This window comes from Polypterus senegalus, chromosome 15, assembly GCF_016835505.1.
Source record: "Polypterus senegalus isolate Bchr_013 chromosome 15, ASM1683550v1, whole genome shotgun sequence".
NCBI classification, from domain to species: Eukaryota; Metazoa; Chordata; class Cladistia; order Polypteriformes; family Polypteridae; genus Polypterus; species Polypterus senegalus.
The window spans coordinates 74199021-74226657 of record NC_053168.1 but is presented as its reverse complement, the minus strand read 5'-3'; the positions used below and the strand labels follow the sequence as shown (position 1 = coordinate 74226657).

General features: G+C 33.5%; 1 protein-coding gene across 7 annotated transcripts in view; it reads right to left on the bottom strand.

Annotated features, from left to right (window-relative positions):
* The window catches only part of akap9 (A kinase (PRKA) anchor protein 9), a 231256-nt gene that overhangs the window by 23389 nt on the left and 180230 nt on the right, over positions 1–27637 (bottom strand). For all 7 annotated transcript variants that reach the window (XM_039736927.1, XM_039736923.1, XM_039736925.1 and 4 more), the window contains 14 exons: positions 26149–26325; positions 25173–25277; positions 24879–25031; positions 24366–24545; positions 22816–23934; positions 22097–22246; positions 20338–20382; positions 17762–17896; positions 10883–11380; positions 10723–10780; positions 9728–9861; positions 6943–7134; positions 6488–6676; positions 5954–6113 (listed from right to left, as the gene is read on the bottom strand). In XM_039736927.1, coding sequence (XP_039592861.1) covers positions 5954–6113; positions 6488–6676; positions 6943–7134; positions 9728–9861; positions 10723–10780; positions 10883–11380; positions 17762–17896; positions 20338–20382; positions 22097–22246; positions 22816–23934; positions 24366–24545; positions 24879–25031; positions 25173–25277; positions 26149–26325 — 3295 coding nt within the window. The remainder of the gene's footprint in view (positions 1–5953; positions 6114–6487; positions 6677–6942; positions 7135–9727; positions 9862–10722; positions 10781–10882; positions 11381–17761; positions 17897–20337; positions 20383–22096; positions 22247–22815; positions 23935–24365; positions 24546–24878; positions 25032–25172; positions 25278–26148; positions 26326–27637) is intronic.

Below are 27637 nucleotides of genomic sequence, written 5' to 3'. Positions count from 1 at the left end.
ATCTGGAACCTGTAAATTAGTTGACAGTCTTTATTAAGAGACAATATGCAATTTTCTTTATTGATTTGAAGGATTCCATTACAATAAAAAATAAAACACAATAAGATTGATAATACTTGTTACTCATCTCAAATCAGATACTTTCTTCAATACCCATCTAGATGGAAAATATGTAATACATAGCTATCACTAAGAGATACTGACATTTCAAAATAGTTTCCAGTTGTTCAGCCTGCATAGTTAAATAGGGACAATATTGATTATGGTCTTCCAGATACTTAAGAACTCTTCTTTGTAAACTAAATGTATTTTTTCTAATTTAAAGTAAAATAAAAATCATATTCCTACTGTGTTATGGTAGGGGATTAGGGATTCTTCCAGTTGATCAAAATAAGATGTTAATAACACTGTATTATAGTTATATAGTGTATTATAGGGTATCGTATTGTTTACTAAGCAATAATGTGCCATCATACATTCCCAAAAACAGAGCTGTTAAACAGCGTGGGATTATTAACATCAACTGATAAATAAGGAAAAGGTCTAGAGCAGTGCACTTTGTCAAAACATGTGATGCATAAGAGCAGGTGTCTGATGACATCATCAAAAACTATGGCCTTGATCTGGGCACATTAATCATGTATGTGTACAATAAGGGTGTATGCCACCTCATATTTTATGTTGCTTCTGATATGCACTGAATTGGCACCCTGCATGTGTATTTATATAATAAAAAAAAAACACACCCCATATCATGAGTACCACTGCCAAACATGTAAAACTGATCCCTGTGCACTTACTTTTCGCACACAGTGTGGTTAATTTTGTGCTGTAAAACCTTAAAGGTATGCAGAGTCAGAGCTCACACAAGACCCCGTGAAATAATAATCACTATTTACAAGACATCTTTATCTTCTTGAAGGAACAAAAAAGTGTAAAGCTTATACATAGATAGACTGAAAACAAAAAAAAATGTTCCAGCATCATTTGGAGCTGCATCTTCAAAAAACAGAATGAGCCAATCACATGCTGCTGCTTTTTGGCATGGCCAGATCTCTGAAAACTGAAACTCTGAACAAAAAAAAGTCTGTTTTTTTAATACTTATTTATGGTCATTTTTTGTATTCTGTTTGTTGTTATCTTTCATCTTTTGTTGTTTGAGATACAGTGGGACAGTGGTTAGCACTGCTGTCTCACAACTCAGGTCAAACTTTTGGGTACAATAATCAGTCCTGTTGGTAGACATGACCCTAGCCCTCTGGAACATTGACTTCAATGCACTTCTCCAAGTTCAGCTAAGTTCTCATACATTTTAGCAAACTCACACTGAAGCAAATTATTTGAGGTTCGTTCATCAAAAGGAGGAGACTACATTATCTTGCAATTATAGATACATAGATCTCCAAACTACTGTATATTGGTTTCCTCAAAAGAGCACACCCATATATAATCTGAGGCAGCATGTAAAGCAAAACCTTTCAATTAAAATTTCATTCATTATAGAAAATGGAAGTCAGCTATTGATACAGTATATCCTTTTCAGGTTTTGCAAAACAGCACAACATAGTCTAATTCAATTGAGAATTCTTCACTGAACATATTTATCTCAACTAAGACTCTTCTTGACTTAATAATAATTTTGATAAAGTCACACACTAAGACCTTATTGAAATACAGCTTTTACTCATGTTTCAGATAGATTTAGCTTCACATAAATCCCTAACCCTCTAATAGCACTACTCTGAATAATACCCAATGGGATTTTACTGTTTAAAGAACAAGTTACTGTTGTAACTTAAGCTGCATTAATAGTATGTCACTTTGATTATAAGAATTATATTGGAACAAAATAATTCTAAAATTACCTTTATTAACTGTTCAAAACTTCTTTCTAAACCTGAGCTAACATTTAAAAATAAACCCAAACAATTTGCCTGAACTTAAAATGCTGTAGCACTGAATGTCTGATCGAATTTTATAAAATTAACAATGTACTAAAAAAAGAAAATGATTAATTTAAATGATAAAAGATTAGCAACTAAAGCACTAACCACAATGAAATCCCATTGTTCCCTACAACTAATACAGAAAACCTTATATTTTCCTAAACCTATTCTTTTCTATGATTAAGCCAATAATGTAGCTACCTTGACACTGAAACCACAATCTGTGCCTCTTGTAGGCTGAAACCTTGCCACACACAGTTAAGTATATATATATATATATATATATATATATATATATATATATATATATATATATATATATATATATATATATATATGTGTGTGTGTGTGTGTGTGTGTGTGTGTGTGTGTGTGTGTGTAACCAGTGCTGCAAAAGTACCAAACAACCTAATTTTTAAAACAGTACAATACCAGCAGTTTGGTATTCCTTGCACCAGAAATTAACAGTCAGCTTAAAAGACCTTGTACTTCGCACTTTGTTTTTCCATTTTCCAACATGCTTGTTACTCAATGGGCCAACATCCGCCCATTTGGCCACCATAGTTGCCGGATTGGGATGTTTTACAGCCAATTGGGCTATTTATAAATCTGTTGTGTATGGGGGAAAAAAATTACTTGGACGTGATTCCTCATTTCAAGCTATTTTTCTTGAAATTGTGTATTATTCTGCAAAGACTAAAAATTTTCTTATTGCACTTCTATGCCTCTTTAGCATATAAAACTGTCTTTTTTTTTCTTCTAGCCTAATGAGAGTGAAATGTCACATAACCTCCATCATTTAAAGTTTAAAACCTGTAAATTTCACAGATAGTTACCATTTATTCAACCAATGAACCTGTTAGTCACAGCTACTCTCACCCAGTTATTGATAAAATTGGGCAATGTAATGGGAATTGTCCAATTTCGGCCGATTAAACAACCTTTCTAAAAAAAAAAGTAAAGCACATACGGGTGTCAAAAACAGGAAAGCAGAGGTGAGATAACTGCAGTACATAAAGTATATTCATGGAAACTGAACTAAAGTCAGATTACATTTGTAAACATGTCAGAAATATTTTAAGTAAAAAAAAAAAAAAAGTATTAGAATATGTAGGAAGATGCTCCCTATTTAAAAAAATTGATCTTGTCTGTCCTTTGAGGCAATGTAACAGTTAAAGCTGGTGGAATTGTTTGTAAGTAATTTTTATTCAACTACAACATTTATAATAAGCCATTAAACAATTAAAAAACATTTATGCATTCAGTACCATCCAGAAATGGGTGGAGTGATGGCTCTGAGGCTAAGGATCTGCGCTGGTATCCCGAAGGTTGCCGGTTTGAATCCCTGTTACTGCCAAAAGAGATCCTACTCTGCTGGGCCCTTGAGCAAGGCCCTTAAACTTCAATTGCTCCAGGGGCGCTGTACAATGGCTGACCCTGCGCTCTGACCCCAAGGGATATGCGAAAAGTAACAAATTCCTAATACAAGAAATTGAATAAGGTGAAATAAAGAACAAAAAAAAAAAAATCCATTTAACGGTTTCATTATGTGAGTTGTACCCATGGACATTAGCCATCAGGGAAAATTACCCACAAAATTTAAAACTCTGGCCCTGCCCACTCATGCAAATTAAGGACCAAGTGCTCAGTCATAGGAGTGAATTTCACAGATATATGCAGTTTAGGAATAGGACGGTGTATTTGAGTGGCAATTTGCTTGCTTGAAATGGACTATTTTGTATGACTGGACAGGATTTTGACTGTGATTGGGCTGTAAAGTGTCTGTAAGGTCTGGCAATCCTGCCAGCTACACTGTTCATAAACATGTGGTAGACTTGACCAGGCTGACCCTGTTCACTGTTATGCCATAGATTTCTTGGGGGACTCACACTGGAGACTTCATGTGTGGAAACCAAGCAAATGAAAAACAATGCACTGGTGGCTCCACGTGAGACAACCCCCACCACCTCCATCTTGAAGCTCTGCCAAATAATAGGAACTGCAGAGAACAGCAAGGCAGGAACACTCATGTTTGTGCAGTGCAACACAGAACTGCATAATTTTGTGGCACACCAGAGAGGCTGGAGTGACAGGGGGAGTTCTGGCCTTATGGAGGAAATCAGTGGGTTATCAGTTATCTGCTCAAAATTTTAGTACGAATCTAACACTAATCACAGTATACCTAAACAGAAACTTTTTAAGTCAGGATAAATAAAGCATCTTCAAGTTTTAATATAATAGAATGTTTAATGTTTCCAGATAGAGCCTATTTGTGAAACTGTCCCTTCTAAACATATATTGATACTTTATTCTCCATCTTGTCTCCTATAATTGCTTCAACTAATTTTATTTCCCTGCAATAACTTTAGGTTAAGAGAACTTAGAAGCTGTTATGTACAGAGATTCAGTGAGGAAAAAAGTAGAGATTTAATACAGTTACAAACTAGCACAACTACAAAGAAAACAGGAACAACAGGTTTTGTAGCAAGATTCAAATAATTGTAAATAACTAAGACAGCTACATAGTACATAACAGTAGGTTATTTAAATAGGTAATGTAAATATCAGTATTACATAAGGTTGTTAAAAAAATAATCATCAAATTTCTTTCTTGGTAATCACCCATTCTCCTTCTGTAACTACATGTGTTTTATGGACTTGCTTCTGTGTATGAGCTATTAATATTTACCTCAAAATATGTTTAAACTGATATCTGCTGGCAAAACCAAGTAAATTACATGTCTTAACTAACTGCAGTGATTTTGGTGTAAAGAACAACTTCTATGAATTATTTTCTTCAAAGCAGTTTAATATGAAAAGTCACTCACATATTACACAGCCGGCTCTCCAGTTGGAAGATTATTGTTCTTGTAAGATTTCCAATGCAAAAACTGGATAAACGATCTTTTCTTCTTTGCTACAGTGACCTCATATATGACCACTTACTATATGAGTAAATTCAGGTTTGACCAATATTTTCTCTCATTTACAGAGTACAGTCAAATTCGAGAAAACTTGATTAGATTTTGCTGAACTAGTTTAAAATAAGTTACTATGAAAACACTGTCATTAATATAGATAGAGTAATTTAAAGGATTTAAACAATGGTTAGGGTCTCATCTGAAATAATAAAATGGGTTATTGTGTTATGTGGTACTTATGCAATAGTGCCAAAAGCAAGTTAAGCCTGAGCATAGTACATACAAATGAAATGTTTAACTGGCATAGCCAACAGAACAGTATCATTAAAAAATACATGCATACAGTTCCATATGTAGGATCTGTGTGGCATGATTTTGGTTATGACTAGCAAACAGAATGTACAAGCAAGGCTGTGGATTACAAATTTTAAAAACTCTAGCTAAGTTTATTCTGTCTGTTCAAATTTTCTACTTTGACACAAAGCATAATCTTTACAAACTGAAAAAAATGTGGAAAAAATGAAGAATATGAAACATCTCTTCACAAGCTAGACTGAAAGATGCTTATGTAGTCAGGGTTGCACTGACTAAAAGGGTTTTGTCAACAAACAAGCATCACTGTTCTGTCTACTGACTACATTGCAGTTTGACATTCAGGAATTTTAATTACAAAACCATGCAGTGAAAATGGTTTATTATTCAGTAAATGAAAATTGTAAGAATGTGAACTACTTTTACAAGTGACACTAAAATGATTAAGTGTTGTTTGCTAAAGGTAGGCATATAAATGAATGGATGTGTTGGGGTTTGTTCAACATAGCAAAAAAAAAACACTTCCATCAGTTACCGTATATCTCTTTAATGTACATAAATCCCCAAAACTGCCTCTTTTAAAAAGAAGGACTGCAGTAAAATCTACAGGTTTAACAATTTTGTCTCTTAAAGAAATATATACAACACAGAATAAACATTCATTTTAAAGAAAACGGCACTTAATCTGTTGTATCATTAATGAATGTGAACTGAAAACATTATAAAATACTACAAATAAAGTCTGTTTTATTTCAGAGAAAAAAGGAACATTACCCTGGTTTATTGACACACTTAATAAATGGATCCCTTCCTCTTCTTGGGTGACATCTTGTTGAACTGAATGCAACCTATCCTGTAGCTGCTTAATTTCCATAAGAAGGTTCCTTCTATCAGATTTCTGGAGAAACTCTAAGGCTTCCTTATGACGTAAATGCTAGAAAATGAAGAATTTTTTCCTTAAGCATCATTTGTTAAATTCAAGAAGATGGTAAGGTCTCAAAACGCCTATACAGTATGTAGTTTAGACATTAGCAATATTGCATTCATCCTACAAAGATGACATTAAATGGTAGTAACAGAGTCAAAAAAAGTAATTAGGAAAATGAAATCCTCTATTATAATAATGTATTTATTCTTTGAAAATTCCAACCAAACTAAACTAAAAAAACTGAGAACCTTGTCAGATACGAGTTTTTATTAAAATACAGAAAATAGTGAAATAGATGAGACTGAATTAATTAAATATAAATAGAGCTTCCAAAAAAAAAAAAATCACTGACACATTAATGTGAAAGTTAAAGTGAATACCTGTTCATTAATTGTGTGTACCAGTTGGTTCAAATACATCATAGAGTCACTGGTTTCTAGGGAATGAGCTAATGATACAAGAGTATGTTTCAGAATACCATGCTCCTTCTGGAAAATTTGTTGGACAGCTTGTAGGAGGTCTCCTCGCCAGTCTGTATGGTCTTCTGCTGATGCAAAATCTAAAGATGGCTGAAGGCCAAGGGGGACAAAATATTTAAAATATACCAACACAGACAAATCAATAATTTATCACAAATTTTGACGTCTGTATAAAAAAGGGTTTTCACTTTGACATGTACCAGTAACAGTTTTTTCCTGATGAACAGTGTTAAAAATGTCTAATTAAATACACTATGAATCAAAATGGTAAAACAATAAAACATGAAAAGTACAACTAAAATCCATAAGTTATTTTTGTGACAGGTTTTTAAAATTTCTTTCTCAGTTACGCATACCTCTTCTTTTCTATGAACTTGCATTTTTGTAATCAAAATCTTCAGTGACTCCACAGTATCTATTAATGCCTGTCTTTCCTTCTGCCAGGTTTCTGAAAAAAGATCTGAAGACAAGGGCTTTTCTTCAGGGTAGCTGGCTTCTGACAAAGAAAGGATTTGCATTCCTTCTTGGTGGACTTCTCTCAGCAGATTCTAGATTTGTTAAAAAGGAAAACATGCAATATTACTTTTTCTCATTTTCCTCAGTTGTATAATGCTTTAGTATAGAAAACCGATATGTAGATATCTGAAATTAAATAGGTTTAAGATAAAGAATACATGATTAGTTCACCTTTCAAAGCAAAAGTAAAAGAATATGTCATATGATGTTTTAATAATATTATAAAAATAAAATTCTAGGAGTGTCAGTGTTGATTTACAAATAAATTATGTCCTATTGTGCTATGTCAAGGAGTATGTCACCTCATGATGACTGGACTGGAATATTGGCCTTCTGCTGTAACCATGACTCCACTATCACACGCTTTATGTGAGCAAAATTCAAGTTAGACACTCTAAATTCATCTCTTCCCATTGTGTCAAAGTACAGGTGTTTTGGGTGCTTTTCTAAATGAAGAGATAGCATTTGCAGAGTCTACAGGTTTTCTGTGTTTGTCATAACAGAAGCAACAAACAAATAAATGCTTGGCTTCTTTCTGCTTCATTCTTCCTAATTAATAGTCCATCAGGGTTGCACCAGACAGGAAATATACGAGAAGAATGCAAAGGTCATCACATAAGAAGTACTCTATAATGGAGAAGTTACCAAACGTTCGCATAGAATTAAAGTCAGGTGTATTCAGGGACATAGATAGCAGATTTGAAAGTTGGAGCATTTTACATTTCTTAAATTACTTTATCAAAGAGTTAATTATATTTTTTTTGTAACAAAAAGGATTACAATATGCAAGCTTTCGAGGTAACTCAGGCCCCTTCTTTAAAACTTTACCATGCCAAGTATATAAAAAAAACTTAGAATACAAGTGTACTTATTGTGGCTTTTAGGTTTTTATAGAGAGCAGAAAGCAAATTTAATTTGTACCCTACTGTTAGTTATGAAGGATCTGTGACTAACTGCATTTCAAATTTGGTAAACATAGCATTTTTACTTTCTCGTATACGTAGTATTGAGGAAATACAGAAATAATGAAAAAATTTAACCTCAAGATTTTGATGAATCTTGATATTCCCAAAAAAAGAAAGAAAAAAAAATTATACATATATAGGCACGTTAAGTACATTTTCACATACAGTAATTTGGCCATACCGTTTAGTGGCTAACTAGTAGTTTGCATCTTGCAGTGTGACCTCTATAATACTGCTCATGAAGTTTTCTGAGGAAATTCGTCAATGACACATACACAACTCTCTCCTGAAGAATGTTTCTGATCTGTTGGATACGCATTTGGGGATTTTTCTTTACCACAGTGAGAATTATTCTGTTATCAGTAGAGGAGGATTTCCTTAGCCTACCAGTGTTCTTTCTCTATATTCCAGAAGGTTGATTTAGGTAATCCTAAGGTTCTCTTGATGTCTGTAATGGTTGTATTTCTGCTTGTCAGCCTTATAATGGCTTCTTTGACTTTCCGCAGCACAGCTCTTGTCCTCATGTTGAGCAATGGCAATTGTAGACTCCATAGGGTAGATCAAAATGTATGCAAATACCCTTAAAGTCTGCAATTTGCACTTTACAAATCAAACAATTTAGACATGATTAATTTTAAACGTTGAAGAATTAGGGTAAATCAAGGAGAGATGTGTCTTTGTCTCAAACATTAAGGATGGCACTGTATAACAAAGAGTGAGGAATGAAGAAAGTCTAACAGAGATGTTTTTGAGTAAATTGCTCACTGGCTCAAGGGATTTACTTTGCATTCTGCTTTAAAGTTCATCTTTTAAACTATTATATGCTATTGAAGTGTTTATAACTAATCCCTTAACACGTTTGGAATTTCACTAAATTCTTATTCACTTTAATCTTTTGTTTCTTCCCAAACTACAGGTATTCTGAGTAGAAAATACAGAATATATCTTAGTGCTTTTTCAGATTAATAACATAATTTAGCAGTTTTCACTTTGCCACTTAAAAAAAGTTAAAAAAAATAAATAAAATGTCTTCACAATTCTTGCCTTTGCTAAGGAAAAATATACTCATTGCAGATTTGTTAAGCCTGAGATGGCTGATTATCTAGGAGTATTTAATGCACAATTAACAAAAGTAAATTACTGTTGTTTTGTGAACGTCTGCTTGACTATCATAAGTGTTGATCAGCTTGTATGTTTGATTTTTTTATTTCTAAACATGCTAACAATGCAAAAACCTCGGAGATATTCAAAAATATCCAAAGAAAAGTAAAGACAACAGAGTTCATTTATCTTTTTACTAAAGCCATGTACTATAAATGAAAAACCTGAAAATACAGAGATTATTTTAAGAGAACGGAGTACAGGTCAGGAGGCAAAGCAGCCCGAGACAGTACAGCAAACCATCATAAACCATGCTTACTCACCTCAAAACTCACTAATTTAAGTGTCAAATTAGAATAACCAATCAACCTTACAGACATATTTATATTTTGAGAGTTAAAACAGGTGCGCACAAGGGGAACAAAACCCATGCAGACATGGGAAGAAATATTATTACTGAAAATTGGAAATTGTTAATCAAGAATGCCATAATTTTACTTTAATTAACCAAATTCTTGCTTTCCTAGATATGGATGTTGATCATCTTTACAAAACCTACCTTAATTCTCTCTGGCAACACTTCAGAAGAAAATACTTCATTCTCCCTCCATTGCTCTTCTGGTATGGTTCTGTACTCCTGTCTTTCAGGTTCTGAAGTCAAATATAATCGCTGGCTCAGATCTGAGCCACTGTCTAGGATTTAAATACAGTATAAGTGGATATTGATAATGAAGTAAGTACTATTCTACTGACAGGAAAAAGAAAAGCAACATTATCTACAAAATTTGAAACTTTAGATTTGCTCTTTAAATCAGGCTATATATCAGGTATTAGTCCACTGCAGGGTACAAATACACACAGCCATGCTCATATGGGGCCAACTAATTAACCTATTTTACTCATCATAGTGATGTGGTAGAAAGAAAAGGCAAATGTGCAGACTCTCCCTTAGACAACGACTAGTACAAATTCAGACTCATGACTCTAAGTGGCAAGGTCGCAGTTACAAACACTGCGCCATCTGAATTTTCTTAGCAAGAGCAGGGAACCTGTACATAAAGCATACTGGGCAATACTGATGTAATTGAAAAGAAATAAAAAATAATCTTTACCAAAAAAACAAAACCTGAATTTAGTGGATAACTAGTCAGAAGTACAAATAGTCATCTAATTAAAAATGTAATTGACTCAACATCACTGTAACATCCCTCAAAAGGAAAATTAGAAAACATTTTGAAAACTGAAAACAATGGGACCGTTTTAGAAAAAGGGTGCTGCTCTGTGAATTGGACTAATGAGAACTTCTACAGTTTATTAAAAAGGTAAAAAAAATAAGATACAACTCAGCCTACAAAATGAGATCAAGTGCATTTTTGACTTTTGGTTAGCGTTTCCACTCACTTTACTAAACAGAACAAACCTGGACTTTTACTTTATTAATGCCAATATACAGACTGAAAACTAAACCTATGCGTACAGAATTTTATGATACATTTAATGCATAAATACGCAATAAAACTGTGAACAGCAGCCAGTAAATAGTCTTTAACTTACCACTTGCATATTCATCCTTATATTCAGATGAACTTTGAAAACCAGACGCAAAGACAGCCTAAATCAAAAATTACAAAAACGGGTTGGTTTCAGAAATTCTGTTTCAAATATTTTTTATTAATTTATTACTGCTTTAAGCAAATCATTTAGGAAAACATACCTCTGTGGAGTTCATTTTTGCAACCATATTATTTAAAGCCTTGCACTCCTCCCTAAGAAAGTGAGAATCCCTCTTCAAACTTTCACTTTCACAAATGTGCCTAGTCTCCATATCCATGATTTCAGCAGCATGGAGCTCTTGCATTTGACCAATTTTTTCAGTGTAACTTCGTATCATTTCAGCAATCTCCTCCGAAGAGTCATTTTGGTCCTTGAAATCAATTTGGACTTCAGCATCTTTCAGTATAGCATGTTCAAGCACAGAATTGTCACCGAATGTTACAGCCTCATCAGTTTGTGATGAAGCATTTATTCTGGGGAGTGAAGACTTATCTTTGAAAAAGGTGAGATTACTTTCATTTTCAGGCTTTTGTTTTTCATCAAGTGATGTGCCAACTGATTTTAAAATCTCAGAATCCAGCTGTTTCTGGGCCTCTGCTAAAGAATTTTTCAACTGTTGACGTTCTTCTTGTAGTTGCTTTATTGTAATCTCCCTCACCTAAAGTAAAGTAAAACAAAATATTGTTCAACATTACGTGAATTTCAAAAAAGCAAAAGAGTTTGGAAATATATAAAATTACCATAAATTAATAAATATAATCTAGCAAACTAATAACATACAATTCAAAAAACAAGGGCAGTCTGAAATAATACAATTCTGGATTAAGATTTTTATTGTAGACAAAAACTAAAATGATAAACTATTAATAAATAAGTTTTTGTAAACTGAAATAAAAAATTAAAGATGAAAAATTAAAACTTTACAAAAGTTCTAAAGTGGCTAAAATGACTAACTGAAGAAATATATATATTTTAATATTTTTAGTTTTCATCTTGACCATGTGTGCATGGGTTATCCTCGGCTGTAGCACTATGGGCTGCAGAGTCCGATTTATTCAATGTTACTTTTATAACAATTGTTCAATATATTATTAATTTGATTTGATTTGTTGTTAATGGTTCTTTAACGTGCAAGTGCATAATATAATCCTTGTCTTTTGGTTTACTCCTCAAATATCCATCCCCATATCTGGGTACACTTGAAAGTCGAGGGGCGACCACTGCCAATTTTTGAAAATAAAACGGCTCTGATCGAGACACTGACAAGGTTACCATAAAAGATCAGCATATTGTTGATGACCAATCACTTTTCATTTAAAATCATTGTTTAACTATGAAGCGATACAAATCTTGTAAAATTCCTGAGTTAGCAACGTCTCTACTGAACTACAGGTACTGTAGGTAGGCGAAAAGAGTCTGCCAAGTGATGAAAAGCTAAACATGCCAATGTGTTTTTGTATTTATGCTAAATTCATGAATTTCTCTTTTTTAGTTAATATTCACAGCTCAAAATACCTGATATTGTGAAAATATCCAGTATCAGAAACAATATCAGTAGCAGAATTAAGTTTTAAAATATCTGTCCCCATTTTTTCATTATTTTTCTCTCTCTCTCAAAACAGTTGTAATATCATATTCTTTTTGTTCTTAACATCAGTAATATCATTCATATTGCATACCAGGGATTTTCCTGACTTGCATCCAAACCTAATGGGGTAGGCTCCAGGTTTCCTGTGATCCTGCCCTGATAAACAGGTTTAGATAATGTCATATGTATTGTTTTTAATCTCAGATGTGGTCTCCGTCATTTTATGGATATCCTCACTCCTATTACCTGCTCTGCTCATTATGGGTTTACTGTTCTTATGCATGGGCTTATTCAAGTCTAACTGCCCCTAACCTTCACACTACATGCTTGTTTTTCTTAGTTCCCCTCAATAAATCGAGGTGGGGTCTGCACACTGATTCAAGTTTAGGATTCCTGTTCTTCTTAAGCCCCACGATTTTATTGATAACACTTATCAGAACACAGTAGAATCTGTTTTCTGATTTTTGATATCTTTTTAGGCCTGCGGGTGGCAAAATTCTGTCAATAAATTGGATGTGCCTGTGATGGAATCAGAGATCAATATGGCTGGTAGTAAATAAAAAGCAATATTGAAGGCATTCATTATAAGCACATTGTCGTTGGTGCAGGATATGTTGTGTGCTGTAGACATTTAGAGTAAAAAACCCTCATACCAAATTTCATTACAAATTGGCCCATTCTGGGCAATAAAAGGAAAAGAAAAAAAGTGCCAACAGTTAGCACAGATTTGTTCAGCACAAATGACATAGAAAATATTTTAAAAATTGTAAAATTGCTCATATTCAGTACCTGGTTTTGATTATGCTTGTTTATATCAGACAGAAACAAAACCAAATAGTAAACTGTGTTGTGTAGTAAGCTTCCACTAACATTAAACTAATATTATATCCAGACTTGTTAAGTGTACAGTTCTGTCTCATCATGACACAAAAACTAAACTCCATAGTAGCTCTTTAACCATACCATAATTACTAAAATGAAAACTGAAACTAATATATATATAAAAATAAAATAGAAATGTCTTTGTAACATAAAAACTAAATTAAAACTAAAAATACACAATGAAGGAAAACTAAAACTAAACTGAATTTCCAAGCAAGGTCAGAAAATAAAAACTAATATAAAAAGGCAAAGCTATAATAACCTTGCTCTGGTGAACTTCTACCAGTGAAAGTGAGTGGCTGCTGGAAACAGCAGGAAGGCTGAGCACAGGTTGTCAAAGCATGAAGTGCAAGAAGAAAAAAGCAATTTATCACATTGTAAATAGTGTCAGTTCTTCTAAAATGGCCAGTGATCACATACAAAGAATCTAGCTCTAGTGTAAGTGTGTGCAGGTGGCTAAAGTTGAAAATGGCAAGAATAACATGAAGCCCCACGATAGGCAGCAAAAACTTGTATAATATATTCCCAGCTCTCTTAATAATAACAATACCCTGCCTGTGTCTTATGTAGGTGTTTTTTTAATCTAAGAGATTGTTAGTAATAATTTATAGCTATAGTTTTACACTTTTTCAAAAAGTCCTCATTTTTCAGTGAGAACTATGTCATTAAACAAAATAAAAAAACAAGCATCAGTTTAAAAAGAATCATAACAGTAGTGCATAATTACAAAAAAACACAATGTACACCATTTACAAAGACATAAAGGAGCAAGTAGAATAGCATTTGGAATGGAGTGCTATTCTAGTTGGCAGTACATAAGAGAAAAATGAACAGTGCTTAATCTAAATTGAACATATTGAAATTACGTGTCTCCCTCTCTCTTTTTTTTCCTCAAAGCAAATTAAGTTCTATTGTGGAAAAAACACTTATTTTAAGTATTAAAAATGGTCTAAATCATTGTGAAATAATGGATTGATGACATCATGTTTCACTGATATTTTCAGCAGCAAGTATGGTGCATTTTGCCCAGCCTGATCAGTTCAGAGTAGTTGTCAGATGATGGCTGTTTGACCCTTTTGTCTACAGGTTTTTAATGGCCTCAACTCAGTTTAAATTGTCAAGTTGTATTGTTCTTTGACATCCTTTTTCCTCCCAAAGATGGCACAATTATAGCATATGCTGCCAATCCCTAGAATAGCATGATTATTATTGCTTATTTGGCTGACACCTTTATCTAGAAGGCAACTTACAACATTTGAGGTACAATTGGTTACATTTCTTTTTTTTTCCAAATGAAACGGACACATGAAATGGCTTGCACATAGCCACACACTGTCAGTATCGGGATCTGAACCCACAGCCGTAGGGTCTGAAGTTCAAAGCCTTAACCACTACACCACACTGCCTGCCTAATAAATGTTTCAGAAAGTGTGTGAATAACGGTGAAGAAAAAAGGTCTATTTCGTGATTAAAGTTGAAATTTTTAATTTAACCTCTTAGTTTATGTTGTGAGTAAAGTCAAAATATTGACTTTAACCTTGAAATTTCCACTTTAATCTTGCAGTTTATTTCATTATTAAAGAAGAATGATATAAACTTCATCTTAAAATGGATGTTTAATTTACTAGAGTTTCTCAAACCCCACCATAACTAAAGTAGCATATTAAATGCTCTGTATTCTGTGTGTTCTCCAACCTACTCATTAATCACTACATGCTTCTCAAACGGACTTCCTCACGATACAGAATACATTAATTTCACAATATTACAGCTCTCTGAACATTTAGAATACTAAGATTTATCAGGAATTTTGGTACTAGAAGTTTTGAAAAACCTCTTGCTCAGCTCCTTATTGTCCCACCCTCCAGTGTAGGTTTCTCGGCCATCCCTTTCAATGCATTACTGCAGTGTTTCTTAAGCTATGGGTGGCAAATGTTTGTGAAGGCTATCCACATGACTGTGAAGTAAAATTACAAAAGTTCATTCAAGTGTTCTGTATTGAGTGATACGATTGCAACTATTTATCGTACCTTTTATGTTGGTAGTACGTAAAACAAACGCCATTGACTCATCACTGAAACCTTTCATTTCCGTGGTACTAAAATAAAATAAGTTCTCCTCAACTTTCATCTCGCAACCTTTTTAAACAGTCAGTCTAATAAATCACTTAAAGATGAAAGACAAGCTTGTGAAGTGAAGAAACTGCAGTGCTAATACGAAATGCGAAAATGAAAATAACAGGTGTGGAACAAGGCTGTGGAGATTTCCAGGGTGTTTAGAAGGGTGAGTGTATTGGATGGGCGCGTATCTATATAATGTCATGCATGTGGTACATGTAAAAACTCCTCTGTGGCTCATTACATGTTCGCTGTTATGGCATAAATTGAATACATATCTGTAACAGAGGTACAAAGAATATTTAAGTTTAACTTGCTCTGCAAAAATTACTTCTAGTCACACAGTATGAAAGTGGTCTGATTGAACGTTCATCAACTGGTATTGAAAAGGACGCATTTGTTAGACTACTGGGAACGATAACACCAAAAAAATATGAAAAGGTGAGATAAGCAGAAGATATTTAGCAACATGTTTTTTTTTTGGTACAATACAGTATTAACATGTAAAACTTGTTTTAAATTCTTTAAGATTTATTCCATCACCTGTACAAAATACTTTAGAAATAATTGTAGCTTTTCTATTTGCTTTTTTTACTCTGGTAGTTGAATATTTAAATGAAAAACAGGGTATATGTAACTGTTTGCGAACTCCTTTTTTGTTAATGGCAGAGCTCATTTTTAAAAACTTTATTTAAAAAAAAAAAAAGTTATTTAAGACAAATTAAATAAGCTGCATCGATTCAATTCTGAACTACTGTACTCATTCCTTACCCAGCACTATATGTCAAGTGACTTAAGTGACCTGTCATACTATGTTTTCAAATATCCTCGTGATGTCTACAAAGTTACCATAATTTCAAAATATTTACAATGTATGATACCATCTCCTCTGTCATGGGGGTTGTCTTGGGGGGTTTTAAAGCTTGTGTATTATGAATAATTATCTGCTTTAACCATGTACTGTGGAAAGCATCTACTGTTTTTGCGCAGGAGTTTTAGCTCGGGATGCTGTAGTTTTGTTTTCTCACAGCTTACTGGTACTCAGCACACACAGCAGTATTTGGTAATGTTATTACAATTCTTTGAAGGTGATTCATTCCAAATTCATTTAAAATTGCTGCAAACCACAATGTCTTATTCGCATAAAACTCTATCATTAGTTCTGTCTCATTATGAAGTGGATTTGAATAAATCTAAACCAACAAGAAACTAGAAGGTCTCTTTTTTTTCGGCAAATTAGAAGTCCCTAATTATTCTTTACCACTCAAACCCTGTGTCCCTAATGGTTCTCTTTCTATCAAGTTCTGAACAAAAAATATACTTTGTTGTGTTTCATTGATGCTTGGTTATAGTGCATATTTTGCCTTTCTTATGTGACATGCTGCAAACAAACTTGTAACCCAAGTGTTAATTGGTATAGTAAGCTTGCAATCTACAACAATGTGCATGCAAAGGCAAAGGCTAATTTATTTAAAAAAAAGGAAAGCAATGCTTTCACACATAGTGTGATCAGTTTTTTTCAGATTATCTCATGTGCAGTTTAATTACGTTCATATTTGTGCTTGAAGTGGAAAAAAAATTACTGGAAGTACTACGTTTAGTCAATGCCTTGTTCCTCCTTACAGTTCCTTATTACTTTTACACGGTGGAGGTGTGGCCTGCAGAGCTTGGAGGTTTTTCAACTGCAGATTCTTAGTATTGTGTGGATCCTTTTTGCTATATAGATACAGAAGGAATCTGTTGTGCTTCCTCAGTCAACTACAGTGCACTCCTGTTAAACTTAATATCCAACTGTAGTTTGCCATTTTGAAGACAGTTCTGCATTTTTGCCAATAGACTACATGATTTAGTTTTTTCAACTGACAGATATCATTGACCATCAGAAATTGTCACCAAATCCTTTTGCTACAACTGTTGCAAAGTTTCATTATTAAATGTGTTACTGCTTTCAGAAGCTGGTTCGCCTCAGTGTAATAGCAGAAGACTTTTGGTATTGAGCAAAAAAGTAGTGCATGAACTGCTTGAAAAGTTGGTTAATCATTTTGAAGAAAAGAAGTTCTGCAAATTTTTGGAGCCAATAGACAATGTTTATTTTACATGGACAATTGGTACTTCACTTGACCATCATCTAAAGCCCTGTCACCATAATACATTTCATGGACATTTACTAGTATGCACAGTCTGGAAATACTGTATTCAATGTGTTAATGCTTAGTAGCTGCAGTTCGCCTTCCAAGCTCTTGTAAGATCCGGCTTCTTGCACACCCTGCCCTTTAAAAGAGGTTCATAAAACGGATAAGTGGATTTTTCAAAGATAAATTTTTTTCAGTAAAATGATGTAGTTATATGTATTAATCTAAATAATCAAAAGTAAATAGTGATTAAATTGCAAAATATTATAAATAAATCGAGGTCAACCTTTGTTAAAATAACAAATAAAATAAGCTGTTACTTGGATTTCATCCTTTAGCTTTTCTGCATGTTCTCTGCAGCTGTTCAGCTCCTCCTTTGTGGCAACAGCTTCTGATTTGACCTCCTCTAATTCTGTCTGAAGATCATAAGTGGTCCCTTTGTTCATTTCTGTTACCTAACAAAGATTTGAAGAGACACTGTTAAAATTGTATTTTTTTAAAGAAAAAATAAAATGACATACAATGTAATCAAAGGTATTATTATTCCAGAGGAAGTAAATTATATTGTTAGACTTCAAGTGATTACATTTTACTCAAAGTTTAATAATTTATTAAAACTCCAATAAGTATGAATGTTATTGAGAAGTTTCATATGTCACAAATGACACAATCTTGTGTTAAATTAACAAGTGCTGCTAACTTACTAGACAGAGTAATCTAAAATAAAAAATGTACAAGTTCTATATGGAAGTGTCTTCTATCTTGAGATAGGGAAGAGCTTAATTAAACCTTTAGATATTTACATAAACAATATAGTACAAAGGCAGTCTGATGGTATTGTGTCTCACAGGTTTGGTGTTCTGGGTTCAAACCCTAGAATTAAGACTGTAATTGTAGAATATGTAAAGTTCTTTTGCTAACTGTACTGAATATCTAAACAACAACATACTGTAGCTAAATTATCATGAAATATTACATCAGTTGTCTGTGACCTGACTGATACAGGGTACTATTAACAATAACAATACTTAGCCTTAAAGTATAAAGACGATTTACATGTCTCTAAAGGCATTTTACAGCAATACAGCTTTGATAGTCTAAATGCTTTTAACTGATTTCTTAATTAATTGTAAAGCAAAGATGGCAAGTTGCAGGAAATGTGCAACAGAAAACCAAGTTTTTGAGTTCCTGCTAGAATATGGTCACAGAATTAAAACAGAAACAGATCTCTGAATGCTCTGTGCTATCAATCAAACATTTGTCAAAAAAGATGAAAAGAAAAACTGTTAAACTACTGCAGAGACTCACACTCTCTATTATTGTCTAAAGACAAAAATCAAGCAGACTTTTGTTCTGCTATATGTAGGAGGAGAAAATATTACCAACAGGGTATGACACATGGCAGAAACATTAAAGGTAATAATCTTTAAAGTGTAGGTGAACCTTTTCTATCTTATATAAAAGTGTCCTCTAAATTAAACTCATGCACTTTTCTTCAGAGTGAAGGTCTGAAATTAAAAAAAAAAAAAAACAAAACACAGAGAACACTAGCTCTGTGCAGTTGTCCCAGCCCCCATCTTCACTTTTGTGCCACATTGTTTTGTTGTGCCACCATAGAGATGTCCTTTACTTCACAGAGGTGTTCCGTCTAAGCAGAATAAATGTGTTGAAAAGGTTTCTTGATTTAAGATCAGAAATCAAAATATTTACGTAAGAGGGAAGAAAGAATGTTTCACAACTTGCACATATGAACTGGTTGATGGATTTTTACTTCCTTGTGTACATAATATAGGAACTGAATGCACTTAAACTTATTATCCAAGGTTCATATCAGCTGGTTACAGTAATGTACAACTCTATGAAAGCAATCATCCTCAAAATAAAATTATGGAGACTACAGTAATTTGGTAGAGATAGGCATACTGCTGCCACGTAATTATTGTTGGAGCAGTCTCACCTACTGTTTTCAGATGTTAGAACACACAATGTCACTTTCTAAATGTGTGAAGACACTTTCTCTGTCAATATGAAGAGTGTCTCTAATGACATACTGATGGAGCTTATTGACCATCATTTTAACAGTCAGAAAAGTTGTAATTCAGAGGTGCAAAAGTAGACCATACCAGGATTGGACAGACTCTCAGAGAACTTTGTTTATTGTTAGAGCTCTCTAAACCCTTTAAGAATATATTTCTTTTTAGCAACACATATGCATGCAAGAAACCGTTTTCCACTGTAAAAATTAACAAAAAGAAGCACAAATCTAGACTAAGTGATGCTTACCATGCAGAAGTCTTAGTGATAACTACTTCAGTCTTTTAACCAAATATTACCAAGCTGACTGAGCAAAGGCATAGCCAAATATCTGGAAAAACTAACTTAGGAGAGGGTAACAATTGTTCTTTAATTATATTAACATTCTGCTTTCCTGTTATATTAGTGGTGAGTATTAGAGTTGCTGTGTTGCCTCCCATACCAAGCATGAGTGCTATGGTTTGACGTCTGACATGTGACACTGAGAAGCATGGTTTAGGCAACTGGCTGTAAAACAAATAATTTTCAGGGAATGCATATCAACAAAATACACTATCATTTGTCTGTAGCTGAGGAATGACTCCTCCAGAGCCAAAATCTCCATCTCCTGTTGCCCAATGCAGAATCAATCAATTAACTGGATCCAGAAGTTTAATGGTAATCATGATTGTGGGAGTATCCCAATGCACATTTCTGGTTGTACCCTGGCAGCCAAATTACAATTACTGAAACATTTTATCACCAAATTGAACAAATGTAAAATCTTAGTTATGCCTGCTATGGTGATTTATTTAGCAAATAAAAAATGGTCTTACAGAGAGAAAAAAAATGCATCAATAAAAGAAGTGTTAATTTACTGTACCTGTTGAAGTGCATCTTGAAGGTGTAGGATCGCAAGTTCTTTTTCCTAAGAAAACATAATTAAACATTATACAGTTTGTTCAAAAAATCTCACATCATAAAATGTAGATGGCTAAATTTTTAATCACAGAAAAGGCAAATGATGACAATATTACTGAAAGTTTACAAATAATATTCTTTTTTGGTAAAACAAATCAATAAAAGTAATTACGCAATGTTTTACAAGATTACCAGCTAAGATATTTGTACAGCTTAATAGGTTTAACTAGTCTGGACTGTTAACGATGAACGTAACTTTGAAATGGTTAGGTGGTTACAAAAATATGATTTTCAAAGCTGAATAAGTATAAACCAAAGACAGCAATATGGGAGAACCACCTCATGAAAACTCTGAAGCATAGATGTGGAAATGTTATAGTTTGGGATTGCTTTGCTGCCTTAGGGAATGGATAGCCTGTAGTCATTTGAAGAGAATGTGAGGCCATTTATTTGAAAGCTGAAGCTGAAATGGAAATGGAACTTTCAGTGCAATAATGACCTGAAGCACACTAGCAAATCAACCAAGCAAAGGCTCAAAAAAATTTGAAACGTAGAATTATGGCTTGGCCAAGTCAAAGCACTAATTTGAATCCTGCCGAAATATTTGATACAGGCAGTACATGCAAGAAAATCCACAAACATCTTGCAAATGAAGGAATTTTGAAGGCGTAGTGGGCAGTTATGTAAAAATGACTAAAAGATGTCATCCCTGCAAATGGGGGCAATACTGAATTCTGAGGTCAAGGGTGTACATACTTTTACCTAGTAGATCCTCAGTAGATCATTACATGTATTGATATTTTTGTTGAATTAATGATATAAAAGGCAATCTCTCGTTGCGTTTTTATTCAAGTATATCACCTTTATTTGTAGGCACTCTTTGCATGAAGATCTACTGTTTGCCTGTTCAAATATGTTAAAAAGTCAACGGTTTCCTTTGGTTGTATTAACACGTTCACTTCATTGTATATACTGTAACATTCACTGCTTTAGGGAGATAAACTGTATAATTAAAAGACTTCAATAACCCTATACAGTTACTTTGTAAGTAGTACAGGACCACTGATACTTGCTTGCATCAGTAGATTCAGGGACAGTCAATAATAAGAACACTTATTTTAACACAACAGTATACAAGAGTGTGTGTTCTGATATATGGTATATATACTGTTCAATGTACTGTAAAATTAACAATAAACTTGACAGCTACCAATATTCAAGTGACAAGGTTGGATCACATTATAGAAACAAGGAAGACTGTGCAAATTGCACAAACTACAGTATAAAAGAGGCCAGTAAGACAAAGAAGCTCCCTCACTCCCTGCATTTTTAAAGGAGACAAATATCAGTATTAATACAGATAATGAGTGAATCTCTTTTGACAGAATCTAAAGAAACTGCAGTTTATAAGAATACTTTGACTGGCAGATGAAATAGAGAAATGGGAAAATACTGTCAGGAAAACAAAGAGGAGAAAAAAAAAATAAAAAACACTTTATAAAACCATTGCCAAGCCATGAGTAAGCTTCACTACCACAAACCTTGTTAAAATATAAATACATACTCACACTTGCATAAAATGCATTTGTGAATTATTATTGACTTTTCAACTTATTGTACCATAAGCACTTCATGGTAAACAATTATTATTTGCACATATTGCATAAGTACACAATTAATTAAGCAAGTTTAACTATTTCAAAATTCCTCTGGGCCCATACCTTTAAGTAACCCTTAAGATCTTCTGCCTGTTTTCTATGGTAATTTAGATCTTCTTCTGTAGCTGCAGCTTGAGATTTAACAGCTTCCAACTCTAGACGTATACTGAACATGGAAGAATTTTCTTCATCACTCTTATCTGAGTCTGGTACCTGCACACAAATTTTTCAACTTAGACTGCTAGTTATCAGATGTTTTTTAAGCAACCGTGGCATATATAGTTTTTTTTGAAATTACAAGATTATACAGAATATTCACAAGTCAAAAATATTAATTATTTGCAGTTTAATAAAAAAAAGTGATATTTCACCTTATCAATCAAACTCCAAGTTTCAAAAACATGTATTGGAGTAACTGAGTGTCTGTTAATTTTTACATTTGATTGTTGATTTTTGTTTATCTCTAAAAACGTTGTTTTTAATCTGCTCTAAGTGATCTGCAACTATAATATATTCCAATTTCAGAGTATGGCACTCTCAGGATAATGAAAAATAAGAAGACAATTTGACATATTGTTTCTTGTTTATAGTCTCTTGACACTCTGTTTCTCTTCATTTATTGAGCAAAGTCTTTGTTGAGTGTAGGCATTACTTATTAAAGACAGAAAATCTTCTCATTGATATTAAAGAGATAATAGTGTCTGTTAATAATAAGGGTGAAAACATCTATTTGTTCAACATGCTTATAATGCTCTATATAATATACTATAAGATATCTATACCTTTACACTTCCAAGAACTCTTTGCAGGTTTTCTTTTTCTACAGCAGGCTTTCTCATCAACTCTAAGAGGACAGTCAGCTTGGCTAATTTCTTCTCATATTCTGCTTTGTCTTTTTCAGTACTGTAGAGTAACTGCCTCTGCAATTCCTGATTTTCATTCAGTTCAGTTAGCTCTTCTTCTAAATCTGCAAGTTTAACTATTAAACGGTTTAATTTTGTTTCAGACTCTTCCACAATGCTGTTTTGAGTCTCCTCATCTTTCTGTGAATCTCCATCTACAACCAAGATGTTTTCAGCAACTGCTTCCGTTTCTATTGATACTATTTCTGGAATCACCTCCTCATTTTTTCCCTGATTGTCATAAAGTTCTTTGGTGTTTATATTTGATTGTTTCTTTAAAGTGCTATGTGATGCTTGGTTTAGGGAAGGAGACTGTGTACCTTGGTTTAATCTTTCTTCTAGCTCAAGAACCTTTTGTTGTAGGACAACATTATCATTTTCAATGTCTTTTGCTCTAATGTAGTATTGATTAAATTCTGTATCCTTTTTCTGAACAGCAAATTCAAGCTCTTCCAATTTATCTTCCAAGTTAGTGATGTGAGAATTAGCACTTTCTTCAACTGCATTTAGTTCTGCCTGAATTACTAACAATGTCGCAGTTTTTTCTTGAAGGACCTCCTCCAACAATTTCACCTTGTGTGCGGAATCTTCATTTATTGCAAGTGAATGTTCTAAATGGGAAATTTTATCCAACAGTTTCATACGATCACCTTTAAGAAATTCTAATTCCTGATTTGTTAAATAAATATTTTGCTTCATTGCTTCAAACTCCTCCTTGGGTAAATTTACTTCTTCACTCCCTTTCTCTCTTTGTCTATCTGAATCCTCTTCTTTCAACATTTTGACCAAGGATTTGTCGATGTGTTGCGCTTCCTCAGAATTGTAGACATCTTGTGATTTGTTCTCAATATGTGCAAGTTCTAGCTGTAGCTTTTCTATGACTTCATTTAGTTGTTCTATTTCATCTTCACTTTTAATTTTTAAACGCTCTAAATCACTTCTTTGAAATTCTACTTGAGATTCAAGCTCTTTGATTTGTTCATTTTTTTTGTCAATCACCTACAATGAAATAAATGAAAGTTATAAAGTTCTCTCTTTATGATTCATAATTAGACAAAGTTGCTGAGAAATTAATTTAAATGACATTTTTCATTATTTTAAGGAAGACTAAATGCGATTTACCATTAAAAACAGGCACACTAAGAACATAAAACCAAAGTATATTTTGCATCAATGCTTTTTTTACTTTGTTGGATTCATTATAAATTGAATGAGCATTGTTTGTTTTATTAAAGTTTTTAGTACTTGTTAGCCTAAGCCAAAGCAAACTGCATTCCAACTTTAATATGTACTGCTTAAATGATCTTAGAAGTTTCTAGTTAGACCATTTAAAGTAATACTGCAGGTGCAGGGTAAAGTAGAATACATTTTTAAACATTTCTTTCCAGTTTTACTTAATTTATAAAGTCTCAAATTGTCATTAGAAATACCTTTTTGTCCCGTGAAAATTCTAGTTGTTGTTGCAGCTTTTCAATCTGTTCATTTAAACTTTCTACTTCATGTTCTTTTTCATGAATAACTTGAGAGAGTTTTCCAATTACCAGTTTATGATCATCAATGGAAACATTCTCAGACTCATGCTGTGACTGCTGCAAACTTGCAATTTCATTCTGCCCAAAAAAAAAAAAAAACTTTTATAAATTACGATTACGAAATTAGGATTTGCACCTAACAGACTAATCTTAGTAATCTCTCCATAATATTAAATGTTTAAAGCAAAGAAAATGAAGCCTTGTAGAAAGGTGCCGTGGGTATCTCCTTGTTTGTTATTTATTTTGAGTAACACCCTATATACAAAACACAAATATTTGATTTGCATTTTGTTTCAGGGCACTGTAACTTTAGAAGAGACACATAAGTGAACTAAAAATACATATACTCAGAAAAAAATGAAGAGTGAGGACTCAAAATAAATAAATCTCTAGAATTATAAATGTAAATACCTTGAGCAATAGGTTCTGATTTTCAAGCTCCTGCTGCAGAGTGCCTAATGTTTTCCGTTGGATTTCCATTTGCATGTTTAATTGCTGAATTTCCTCATTCTTATTTTCCAATTCTTCTCTAAATTGTTCCAATTGTTCTTCTAGGTTAGAGATCTACAGAGCCATTACAGAACCATTGTAAGGATTACTGTGGTTATTCTCTGCTCTTAAGATATAAACAGCATAAGGCATAGCTATCCTGTAATAAATGATAACATTAAAGGTATTAAGTGTAACATTATAATTTAAATATACCTCTTTTTCCTTTCTGTCCAAAGCGTCACGTTCAGTTTGCAGTTGTGCTTCAAGAACTGAGTCCAGCATTACTTCACTTGTAGCTAGCTGTTTTCTTACTTCCATCTTCAAAAAAAAAAAGAAAAAAATACAACAATAGTGTTATTACAGTGAGTTAACAACTATATAAAATTAAACTGTACAGTTATGTAAGCAAATGTTACTGGTTATTTTTGATAACCGATTACTATGCATGACTTTTCATAGCTAGATTTGAAGCACCTCTCAGTCCTATATGATATCTAATAACACATGCAAGTAGTTACTTTATGTCCTGTGCTAAAATATAAGAAATTGACATACAAGACAAAACTGACTCTATTTATGTAGCATTCTTGGTGAACACTACCCAAATGTATCACTCCACAATGCATATGTTGAAATATAATTACAAGAGCAGCAATGTAAGAACTGATGCACTTAGAGCCCTGGTAGGGAATGGAATGAACCCTTGGGGTCCCTGGTTTTTAGTCCAACAAATTAAACTATACCACTATTTTTTATGGAATAATTACAATAATTAAACCAATTCAAACATTCTGAAGGCAGCTACACAAACTGCATACAAATGGAGACATGAACAAATACAACTCTGACCCAAAAAGACATTTTGATATGCATTATTTATGACCGCTGCTATGCATTATCCATCTACTTTATTAACCAATATCATGTCAAGATTTAAAATTTTAACTTTAACTTCTCAGAATCAGAGTGGACAACAGTTGCAAACAAGATGATCGAATCCTTGTCACAAATCATATGACAGTCTATAAGCTACTAAAGTATTAACAAAGAATCATGTCTACCAATAATTGTTTTGGAGATATTTTTAAAATTTTGATTTCTATACAATTTAGGAGTTACATTCATGATTTACAATAAGAAATATTGACATATAAGAATTTGCCATAAAAGTGAAACTTTTCAAAACAACCTTCTGCAACTTTTCAGAGTTGTTGATCAAAACATTTTCCAGCTCTCTTATTCTGTTACTCATTTTGTCAATCTCTTCATCACGCTCTTGAATGTCCCTCTGAAACTGGTCCATCTGAAGAAGAAGTTCACTGCATTGATCTGTTTTATGATGCAACTGTTTCTTGAGAATCTCAATCTTAAAAAAATAAAAAATAAATAAACATTTAAAAAAATGTATTAAGTTATTATTTAGGAAAATAATATATATAATTATTTAATATAATTATTTAAGTTTTAGATTATGGGAATATAAACTACATGAACCATATGTATTTACAATACCAAAGAACTAAGCTATACCTTGTCATTTAGGCTTAATATTTGAAATACCCATTTCAATTTATGGGTGCTACTTTTCCAGAAAAAAAAAAATAGTTTTCTTAAAATAAAAATTCAATTAAATTTACAAATTCTGTAAAACTGAAATTGACTACGTAGGTTGAAAAACAGATTGCTGAAACTTTTACAAACAGAAATTGTATAAGAAATGTGTGGTGGTTGGCTGGGGGCTGTGCCCAGTCGCGACACCTGGACAGACCAGGAGAGGGACTGTGCCTTCCTAGGACCACGAGAGGGCAGCCGCCCTGCCTGGTTGAAAGAGCCTGTGGCCACCGCCAGGGGGCACCCAGACAATTGTGGAGCTTCGGACGTTAGTGCTTCCGCCACACCTGGAGGTGCCGGCAGAAGGAATACCGAGGACACCCGGAGTGCTTCTGGGTGCTCATGCAACACTTCTGCCACACCAGGAAGTGCCGCAGGAAGTTCATCGGAAAGCACCTGGAGCAGGACCGGATGAGAATAAAAGAGGCCGCCTCCCTCTAGTCGACAGCTGCAGTCGGGAGGAAGAGGACAGAGCTCAGCGGAGAGGAGTGGAGGCAGTGAAGGACCTTTGGAGGGCCTGAGAAGAGGGTGATTGGTGCAGGGGCATTGGGTGTTGTGAGGACTTTGTGTAAATAAATGTGTGTGTTTTTGGAACCATCAGTGTGTGCCTTTCTATGTCCGGGGCTGAGCTTCCACAGATGACAATTTGGTTTGTTAAAATTATTTTCTGACTGCTTCATTTTAAAACTTTAGGAGCAAACACTAAACTGTTATCCAAATTTAACTTCATTTTGTAAACAAGTTATAGAAACTGAAAACTTTATTCAATTTTTTATACTATGTGGAATCATCACCATCAAATATCATCTTCCATCTGCATAGGCTATCATGGTTCTTCTGTGCTTACGGTCTTGAGCTTTTCTCAAAAATGTTTTATATTTCTTGATATCAGTCCATGTTTGATGTTCTCTATTTTATTCTTGTTTATCGTTTTATTCTTATTTATTGTTGTCTATAAGTCCTCCAAGCAGTCTCCTCTTCATGTTTTATTACCTTACAAGACAATCAAAACATGCAGCTTTCTTCTTCTTGATCACATATATTACATATATCTTTCCACTTACTGA